The sequence below is a fragment of the Myotis brandtii genome, unplaced genomic scaffold, assembly GCF_000412655.1.
Source record: "Myotis brandtii unplaced genomic scaffold, ASM41265v1 scaffold636, whole genome shotgun sequence".
NCBI lineage: Eukaryota > Metazoa > Chordata > Mammalia > Chiroptera > Vespertilionidae > Myotis > Myotis brandtii.
This window is the reverse complement of record NW_005370438.1, coordinates 139769-149369: the sequence shown is the minus strand read 5'-3', so window position 1 is coordinate 149369 and position 9601 is coordinate 139769. Positions and strand designations below refer to the sequence as shown.

Genomic DNA, 9601 nt, shown 5'->3' with positions numbered 1-9601 from the left:
GGAGGGAGGGGGGGTCATGGGGAGCCATTGGAGGGATAGGGGTTATGGGGAGCCATTGGAGGGAGGGGGTCATGGGGAGCCATTGAAGGGGGGCCAGGGAGGCCACTGCAGTGAGGTGGAGGTGGTTCTGAAAGGCCCCCTGGGTCCTGACCTCTTCCCTGTTAGCCTTCCCTGTGTGTGCCGTCCACGTGCCTGTGGTGAATACACAGTGAGCACTGAGCTGGATCCTCTCAGCTCTGTCATTGCCCTCGGCCTGTTCTCTCACGCACGTCCCGGGGCCTGGCAGGCACGGGGTTACTCATTCTCAGCCCCTCAGCGCTTTATGGGGGAGGTTTGCTGCCCCGTTGGGGGCATGCACTTCAGGAGAAACCTTGAACTTCCCAGACACTGCCCGTGGGTGAGGCTGGCAGAGGCCAGGCCGGGTGTGTCTCACCCTCCCTGCCTCCGTCCCACAGGCTTAATTGGAAATATCTACCTGAATAATTCTCCCCTGAAAAACTTCAGAATCTACAGCCTGGACATGAAAAAGAGCTTCTTTCAGAGGTAGGTCCCAGCCGAGGGCGGAGTGTGGGCTCCCAGAGGACGTGCAGAGAGAGCCGGCGGCCCGGGAGCTGCTCCGGCCTCACCCCTCCTCTCGCTCAGCTGTGAGCAGACCAGGGCCCTGCCACGTGCCCAGGTGGGGCAGTGCCCGCCCTGGAGACGAGGGCATTTCCACAGAACCACCCGCTGCCATTCCTGGGACCCGTGGACCGGCGCCTTTGCAATGGGATGCGGGGTGGGGCCCGGATCTGAGAAGGTACACTCCTCGCTTCCTTGTCTACTGTTCTGTCCATAGATTCAGCTCCAGCGCGTGGAACCTGGTCCCCGAAACACCTGTGTTCCCCGCTTTCTTCCTGGGCGCCTTGCCTGTGGCCCTTTCCCCCTTGGACACCTTCATGAAGCTGGAGGTTCGTAGCCGCCCCCGGCCCAGGTTCTGGTCCGTCCTCAGCTGCTCTGAGCCCGAGCCCGGAGGAGGGGCTGCTCCCCACAAGGCCTCGCCCTCTCTCACCTGCGCCTGGACCGTCCAGCTTTGGGCAGCCCCCTCTGCAAGGGCCTGGCCTCCCCGGGGAGGGAGCGAGTGGGCCCCCAGCAGAGGGGTCGCCCTGTGGGACTTCTCAGGGCCCAGGTTCCTCCGTCCGGGGTGGGAAGTCAGGGCTATTGGGACGGAGAGATGGGGCACCCTGCCTGGTCATCTCCTGGCTGTCACATTGGCCGTTCGGAAGCCGAGAGAGGAACCCAGAGCGTGTCTGCCCTCCTGGGGGTTTCCCTGTGCCGGCTCTGCGGCTGACTCACACTCGCTCTGCTCAAAGGGCTGGGAGAAGGGGGTTGTCTTCATCAACGGCCAAAACCTGGGGCGCTACTGGAACATCGGGCCGCAGGAGACACTCTACCTCCCAGGGGCCTGGTTGGACCAGGGCATCAACCAGGTGGGAGCACTTGCAGCCCCTTCCCTTCTTCCCAGGCCCTTTCCCACTCCCGCCTCCTGGTATCACCGTGCTCCCCGGGGAGGGAGGCCCTTGCCACAGTCGGTTAGGGCCGGAGAGGGAGAGTTCTGGCCAGCTCCCTCTCGGCTCCTCCTGGCGCTGGTGAGTTGCGGGCCCCTGTTCCTTCCTCCCAGTTCCCAGCCCCTTCCCTCAGGCTCACTGTCCGGCTCCAAGACACACCCGGCTGCTGCCACCCCAGCGCTTCTCTCCCCAGGTCATTGTTTTCGAGGAGAGGGCGGCAGGCCCTGTGATACAGTTCACCGAGACACCCCACCTGGGCAGGAACCAGTACATTCACTGAGCCGTGTGGCGGGAAGCGGGGGGCGCCCGTCCTCACGGCTGCCTGGAGGCCTGATGGGCTGCCCCCCAAGCTCATGGCGGGGGAGCCCATTGGGAGCGTTTCCTCCGGGAGCCGAGGGCCGTACCTATGCCCACTGCTGTGGTTCAAGAGCCCGAACCTGCTGAAGAAGTGGGGGGGGGCTGGTCAGGGGGGACGCCCTTCTCATCTGAGGCGGTTCTAGACTGGGCTCTGTGGATGGCACTGCCCTACTCCCTCTCTCCGGGGAGAGGGCAGAGGGATGGATGTCTGGGGTGAGAGTGTCTGGTCGGGTCTCCCTGTGGTGACACCTGGGCCTGGGGAAGGCCTGGCTGCTGGGCGTGGCTGCTGCACCCAGCTGTGCCCTGCAGACGTTCTCGCCGCTGGCCTGGCCGGGCCCATCCCTCAGGGCCCCTTTCTGTTTCTGAAATAGAGGCCTTGGCCCCATTGATAGAGGATAGTGAAGAGGTGTCTCTCCTGAGTCGATTATTGTTTCTTTTTTCTTAAAAAATATTTTTATTGATTTCAGAGAGAGGGAGAGAGAGAGAAACATCAATGATGAGAGAATCATTGATGGGCTGCCTCCTGCACACCCCCTACTGGGGATTGAGCCTGCATCCCGGGCATATGCCCTTGACCAGAATCGAACCGGGGACCCTTCAGTCCGCAGGCCGACGCTCTATCCACGGAGCCACACCAGCCAGGGTGGCGGTTGTTTCTTCGCAGCCCTCCCCGCGCCTTCCCTGGGGTCCTGGAAGGAACCCCGTTTGAGACACACACGTTTCCTTTCTTCCTTCCCACTGTGAGCGCATCCGACAGGATGGCAAGCCTGGCTGAAGAGAAACAGACATCTCAGTCCCTTGTTCTCCTGAAACGGGGAGCAGGTCCCGTTTCACTCAGTGACAGGAGGGGACTGTGGGTCCCAGCAGGAACCCACCCCTCTCGGAGGCACAGGGGGAAAGGGCAGAGGGCCCAGCTCCAGGGCGTTGCAGGGGGGGGGGCGAGGGGGGATGAGGGTCGTCTCTCAGGACGTTGGGTACCAGGCCTCGCGCAGACCTTGCCGCCGGCTCAGTCTCCCCCCCATCGCCTCCTGTGACGAAGCTGCAGGGAGGAGAGGCAGGCTTCCTCGCAGTTGTCTGTCTGTCCGCAATGCAGGCACTTGTTCTGGGGCCGGGCTCGCTGTCATGAGTTGCAATAAAGCAGTAGAGTTGAACCCTCGGTGGTGGTAGTTCTCTGACCCCGTCTGTGCTGCTGTCAGTTGGAGGCAAAGGCAGCGTGCAGCCGGGCACAGGGGCACGCAACCCAGCCGGCACTCAGCATCCGCACTGACTCCTCACCACCACCTCCTGATTGGCTGTCCCTCGCAAACACCCCCAGAACCGAACTACCCTCCACCCCACTGCTGGCACTTTCCTCCAGCTCACCAGCCCCTGGACCCGGCTCATTGCCGAGCCTCCCCCAGCCCGCCCTCACTTCTCTGCTTCTCGTCAGCCCAGACATGGAGTGATTCTTCTAAAAGGCCATTAGGCCATGTCTGTCCTCTGCTCCAAACCCTCCAGTGGCTTCCCTCTTCACTCACAGTAGAAGCCAAAACATCACCCTGGTCCCCAGAACCAACCAACACGTCCTGCCTGTCCCATCTCCCACCACCGACCCCTCCCACCTTTTCCCGTCGGTTTCAGTCCATTGGCTTTGTTGCTGGTTTTTAACTTGCTAAGCTCTCTCCTACCAGGGACAGAGGTCTCTGTTCTGGAAGGCTCTGGCCAGACAATGGCACGTCTGCATGCTGCTCTTCTGCTCAGATGTCGCCTTATCTGGGGGGCCTTTCTGACCACCCTGTGTGGGGTTCAGGTCTCCCCCCACAGCGACCCTCTGTGCCCCCCACTCAGCCTCGTGCTTGTCCTCAGACCAGATCGCATCTGAAATGCTATCGATCTGTCTGCTGTCCACCCGCGTCCCCTCGTGAGGAGGGGACCTCTGTGAAGACTGGTGCTGGCTCCTGGAATAATGCAGCTCGTTGTAGGCACCTGGCAGATACACATTTGGTGGAGGGTTCAAGCAATCCAGGGGAACGCAATCAAGCCGGGCCGAGGAGGATTAGGGATGTTAAAAACCATATCTGACTTTTAATTTTAAAAACAGATGAAAGACAGTTAATGAAAACAGACCCGAGGGTGCGGCTGCCCCGGGCCCCGCCCTCCACCATCTCTGTTGGGGACGCCCAGCCCCCAGCGTCACGCCTCTGTGGTGGGAAGTTTGGAAAGCAAACGGTATAGTCCTGGACCACATTCTGATCGATCACAAACTCATCCCCAGCAAAGAAGGAAGCTGCAGTCCTCCAGGACTACAGTGATAAATAAACCCACATGCAGCTACAGTGGGGCCTTGACTTACGAGTGTCCCGACTATAACGAGTTTTTCGAGATACCAGCCGTCTCTCGGCCGATTTTTTGCTTTGAGTTGCGAGCTACAATTCGGGTTACGAGCCAGCTTCAGATACCCCACCGCTAGTTGGCGCAGCGAACGTCACAGTGAACGCCACAACATCAGCCCAGCATCACATGTCTCACTCGTTCACTTTTTGATTTGACATACGAGTAATTTGAGTTACGAGCTCTGTCACGGGACGAATGAAACTCGTAAGTCAAGGCCCCACTGTACTAGAGGACATGGGGCGAAAACAACTCGCGCCTGCCAGACAAAGTAATACAGGAGAGGGAGCAAGAGAAAATGCCTCGTTTTGTTCAGTATCAATTTCCTGAAGATGAACCCTGGGTTGTTTCTGGGGTTTTTTGGTGTTTTATCTTGTTTGTTTGTTTTGTTTTTGGCTGAGAAGGTAGCCGTAGACCAGCCAAGCTCACCTGAGCACAGGGCTGGGGAGGCAGTGGAATGCCTGGGCCTGGATTCTCGCATTTGATGGCCACCTGTGCCCACCTCGTCCCTTCTCTCCCACGCCACATGATGCCGAGAGCTTGATTTCCAAAGCAACTATTGAATATGTAAGAAGTTGGGGGGATGCCCTACAAGGTGGCTCGGGGTTCCCAGGGATAAGATCCCATTGGGTGGGCTCATGACTACGTGGAAAATTGCGTCTGTTTCAAAACAAGCAACCGATGCTATTTTTTTTTTGAATGTTTAGGTTGCTGGACTAAGTCCAATACCCCCCCTCCCCCCCATGACCCCCTCCTCCAGGAGTGGGTTCTTTGTGGTCCTCAGACTGGTCCTGTGAATTTAAATGAAGTGTTAGCGGTTAAAAAATAAACACCCCTTCCATAGGCTCAAGCCTTTCCTTTTCCCTCCACGCAATAGGAAAATTGTGCTTCCGACTTTCAGGAGCATGAGGAGTGGGACCACCACCAGAGGGCGCTGTCCCCAGCCAGAAAGCCAGGGGCCTGTCCGGCGGCGGGAGAGCCGGACACACACGCCCCCTGGCGGAGGGAGCTGCCAGCGCATGCACTGTTCTCGGGCGGCTCGCTCTGCAGGCTCCCCACCTGGGGAGAAGGGAGATTTTTCTTTCCCACGTTGTATTTAAAATAGAGTTATTTCCAACGTCGTGTGTGCTCGGGTATCCTTTCCCCTCTGTGTCCAAATGATCTCGGTCTCTTGCCCAGAAATATCTCTGCTAACGCAGTCCCCCTCCTGCCCCCAAACCAGGGGCAGGAAGGAGGCTTGGAATTGCCCCCACCTCTCCTGCCCCTGAGGTCTGTGGCTCTCAAGGGCTTCAGGAAGAGGGCTCCTGCCCTCCCCGTCCTGGCCCAGGCAAAGGTCCCTGGCGCCCAGTGGGCGTGGGGGTGGCAGCGTGGGGGACGGGCCCATGTGGTCGTGGTCCAGGCCAACCCGTGGCCTGTGCTGGCTTGAGGCCCATCTGCTTCTCTGTGCTGCAGGGTTGAGGGGCCTGGGGGGAGGAAGGAGCTCCTCTCCCACCACAGCCCGGGGTATGGGGGAGTCTGGGGGTTAGGCCTGCTCCCTCCTGCAGGGCTGACCGCTGCTGGGATCAAAGATGGACTTATGCTCTGGAGACAGGGACTATCGAACAGCCACAGAGACACGTGTACTTGGGAGCAACTCTCTGAGGAGGGGCGGGTGCTCCTGGTGCCCAGGCAGGGCCTGCTGTCTGGTGTTCAGAATCCTCTGGCCGGCTGGCCGGGGTGGCCGTGCTGGACCCAGGAGCAGGGAGCCAGGAGGGCCACCTCCACGTGACCGCCGAGTCTTTTCCGACGCCCCGCTGTCCGGTATCACTCGGGCCTGGGGTGCGGGAACCTCCAGAGAGGAGGGCGGGGGCCGGGCTGGCAGCGGGGCCCTGCCACGCTTGGTGGAAGAGAACGACACGTCCGGGATTTCTGTGCTTTAGGCTCTCCGTCCTTTGTCCTGGCCTCAGGCTGGGCTCTCTGAAGCCCCAGGATAGAAAGGAGGCTGATGGCCATTCGTTTGGAGTTTGCCTTGGAGGACCGTCAGCCACGGGGAGAGGATGGAAGGCAGGATCAGGGTGTGAGAAGAGGCTCCTGTGAAGGGGGGAGGAGCAATGAGTGAGGCGGGTGTCCGAGCGGCCAGTGTGGCCAAGCGACTCAACCCTTAGCCCCCAACAGGCCTCACTGAGAAGCCGCCTGGCCCAGCGGCCAGGTCCTCCGTGGTGGCACCCTTGCGGTGAGGCGCGTGAGGGCAGGAGGCAGGGAGCTGGGCTCTGTACTGATGGCTCTCAGCGGCGCTGGCCCAGATGATGTCTTAAGTTCGGGGGACAAAACAGGCAGACTGACACCCTGGGGTCCCCGATGCACAGGGGACTTGCAAATGTGACACAGAAGCTGACACTGAACTCCGGGCTGGCGTCCAGCTGTGTCCATTGTCAGCTCCCACCTCTGGGATGAGGCAGGGAGCTGGGCTCTGTACTGATGGCTCTCAGCGGCGCTGGCCCAGATGATGTCTTAAGTTCGGGGGACAAAACAGGCAGACTGACACCCTGGGGTCCCCGATGCACAGGGGACTTGCAAACGTGACACAGAAGCTGACACTGAACTCCGGGCTGGCGTCCAGCTGTGTCCATTGTCAGCTCCCGCCTCCGGGATGACATCCTAGAAACACACGCCCAGAGGAAGTTCCTGGCGTGACCCAGTAGCCACGAAAATAATTTTATGGTTGGGTCACAACATGAGGAACTGTATTTAAAGGGCCAGAAGGTTGAGAACCACTGTTCTAGAAATACATGCCCAGAGGAAGTTCCTGGCGTGACCAGTCACCCGGCCCAATTCATCTCATGGAGCTTTTCCTGAACATCATCCCTTTGCCTCTAAAATGTAGGCAGACCCCGAGGCCCACGTCCATAGAGGACTTTAAAGACGGAAATAGCAACAGCACCGCCTACAGAGGACGTAGAACGTGCCGGAGTCTGTTCTTGGGGCCCCCAACAACCCATTTTACAGATGCAGAAACAGAAGCCTAGAGCAAGGAAGGTGAAACCGTGAAAGTGGTAGGCCAGGAGCTAAACCAGGCTCTGGGCCCACAGTTTCACCACGGCACCCCCCCACGGTCACGACTGGGGGACACATGGGCATGCGCGATGAGGGGGAGGCAGTGAGTGAGGGTCCTCGTCACGGCGGCAAAGAGGAATCCACGGAAAGAGCCTGGAGCGAGCACACGGCAGTGCCTGCGGTGGGACAGGTGTCATGGCCAGAATAATGGTGGTGACCAGGCAACGTCTGGAAGGAGAGGCCCCCCAAGGGTGGCGAGAGGGCCCAGCTGTGGGCTGGCTCTCGCTAATTTCCAGACAGGGCAAGGGGGAGGGGAAGGGGAAGGGAAGGAGAGGGCAAGGGGACGCCAGCTCTGCCTCTTCCCCTCATGCTGGCATTTCCCTGTCCTCCCACAATGGAAGACCGAGAGGAAGTCTTGGCAGATGGATTCTGGGTCCACGCCGGGTATGGGCCTGCCCCATGCGCCGCGGCCCTCGGCCGCCGTACCTGCGTCCCGGGGCTCAGATCTCCACCGTGGGGTCTGTGAAGCCCTTTTTGCCCTCGTTCACCAGCACGGGCTTCTCCGTCCGCGTGTGCCAGACCAGGATCTGCGTGTCCAGAGACAGGAGAAAACATGGAACAGGCCCCCTGGCCTCCCCCTGCCACCTCCTGCTCCTGCCCAGACCCTGCAAGGATAGCCCCTGCCCCTCCCGTTCTGCCCCCGTTCCATCCTGACGTTCTCCCATGTTCTTTATTTCTACCGACGCCTCCCTCTTGCAGTGTGTACACAGGGTGCATTCAAAATAGCTGTTGGGAACAGAGTGTACACAACTACAGAAAAAATAGACAGATAAACCCAAAGACTCCTCTTGCTTCTCATGCTCTCCTGCATTTCCTTTTTTTAAATATATACTGTCTTTATTGATTTTAGAGAGAATCATCGATCGGCTGCCTCCTGCACGCACCCAGACCAGGGACTGAGCTGCAACCTGGGCATGTGCCCTGACTGGGAATCAAACCGGTGACCTTTCAGTGCACAGGACGACCTTCAACCCACTGAGCCACACAGCCCAGGGCTCCCTAGAGAGGGAGAAGGTTGTTCAGGAGCCTTCAGCTCAGCCAGGTGACCGCCCAGGCCCTCACTGCAGAAGCTCAAACTAGGAAGTGCGTGTGCGTGTGTGTGTGTGCGCGCGTGTGTGTGTGCACATGCGTTTGTCCATGTGTGTACACATGGACATGTAATCGCAGGGAGGCCGTGAAGCCCAGCTCTTCTGCGGCACGGGAGGGGACACACCTGGCTCGGCCTCACCGGTCACCACCCTCCCCATCTCCTGCTGGACATCAGTGTGGCTGCCGCAGGGGTGACAAACTGCCTTCGGGGCCGGTGTTCTCGGAAGGTGTGGCTCTAGGCTGGCTCTTCCTTGCAAGGCTGTTTCCAGGCCTATTTCCCATCCCCAACCTGCAGGGAGGGTTTGGCTGGGCGTGGGAACCCCGCATCAGGGCTGTTGGTTCCCCGGGGCCGTACCTTGGTGCAGTTGGCAGCCTTGGGCTCCAGGTCGCTGAGGGTGACCAGCTCCCGGAGGAGGCTGCTCTCCTGGTAGCCCCCCTTCACGCCGCGAAGCTTGAAGTAGGCCTGGCTGCGCTGCAGGATGAGCCGCAGGTTGACCGCGAACCCAGCCATGTCTATGGCAAAGGGCCGGTGGGGGTCGAACACTGTCTTCCAGCCGACCACCTTCCCTGCCGCGTTGACCCGCGGGGCCTCGTACCGCAGGCCCCCGACGAAGGCCACGGGCCACACGGACACCCTCCTGGTGCTGCGCATCTGCAGGGGACGCAGAGTCAGGCCCCAGAGCGCCGACGGGAGCGATGCCCGTCCCCGCGGGAGGCGACATCACACATGCACGCTGGGCTCACGGGTCATCAGAAGCCAGGTCGGGGCGCAGGTGGGCACCTGCAGGGAACCTGACCCTCCCACCGGACGACCCTCCCACCTCTTCACCCACCGGCTGCCACTTTCTTGCTAAGAAACCTCTCTTTCCAATTTAGAGTCTGACCCTCCTCTCCTCCCCCCCAAACTACCATGACTCACAAACCCCCAGGACAGGACCCTGGCCCACACCTCATGCAGGTGAGCCGCTGAGGCGGGGCTGTGGTCCTGCCACTCCAAGCACCCGTCGCCTTTAACCAGGGGACCGCTGAGGCCACAGCTGGCTCTCCGTCCCTTGTCCGGCCCCTGTCTCCAGCCCGGCCCCGCCTGTGACCTCTCTGTGCCCCAAAGGGCCGCTGTGGGAGCATCCCCATTTCCCACGCCACCCCTC

The 9601-nt window shown here is 60.3% G+C and overlaps 2 protein-coding genes across 2 annotated transcripts in view; one reads left to right on the top strand and one right to left on the bottom strand.

The window, feature by feature from the left end:
* The window catches only part of GLB1L2 (galactosidase, beta 1-like 2), a 24865-nt gene extending 22480 nt beyond the window's left edge, over nt 1–2385 (top strand). The window contains exons 16-19 of the mRNA XM_005880387.2: nt 456–543; nt 836–947; nt 1350–1466; nt 1738–2385. Of these exons, the coding sequence (XP_005880449.1) occupies nt 456–543; nt 836–947; nt 1350–1466; nt 1738–1824 (404 nt within the window). The 3' untranslated portion in view covers nt 1825–2385. The remainder of the gene's footprint in view (nt 1–455; nt 544–835; nt 948–1349; nt 1467–1737) is intronic.
* A 2262-nt stretch (nt 2386–4647) lies between these two features.
* Nucleotides 4648–9601, bottom strand: part of B3GAT1 (beta-1,3-glucuronyltransferase 1) — a 9867-nt gene continuing 4913 nt past the window's right edge. The window contains exons 4-6 of the mRNA XM_014528474.1: nt 8809–9144; nt 7791–7891; nt 4648–6341 (exon numbers count right to left, since the gene is read on the bottom strand). Of these exons, the coding sequence (XP_014383960.1) occupies nt 7805–7891; nt 8809–9144 (423 nt within the window). The 3' untranslated portion in view covers nt 4648–6341; nt 7791–7804. The remainder of the gene's footprint in view (nt 6342–7790; nt 7892–8808; nt 9145–9601) is intronic.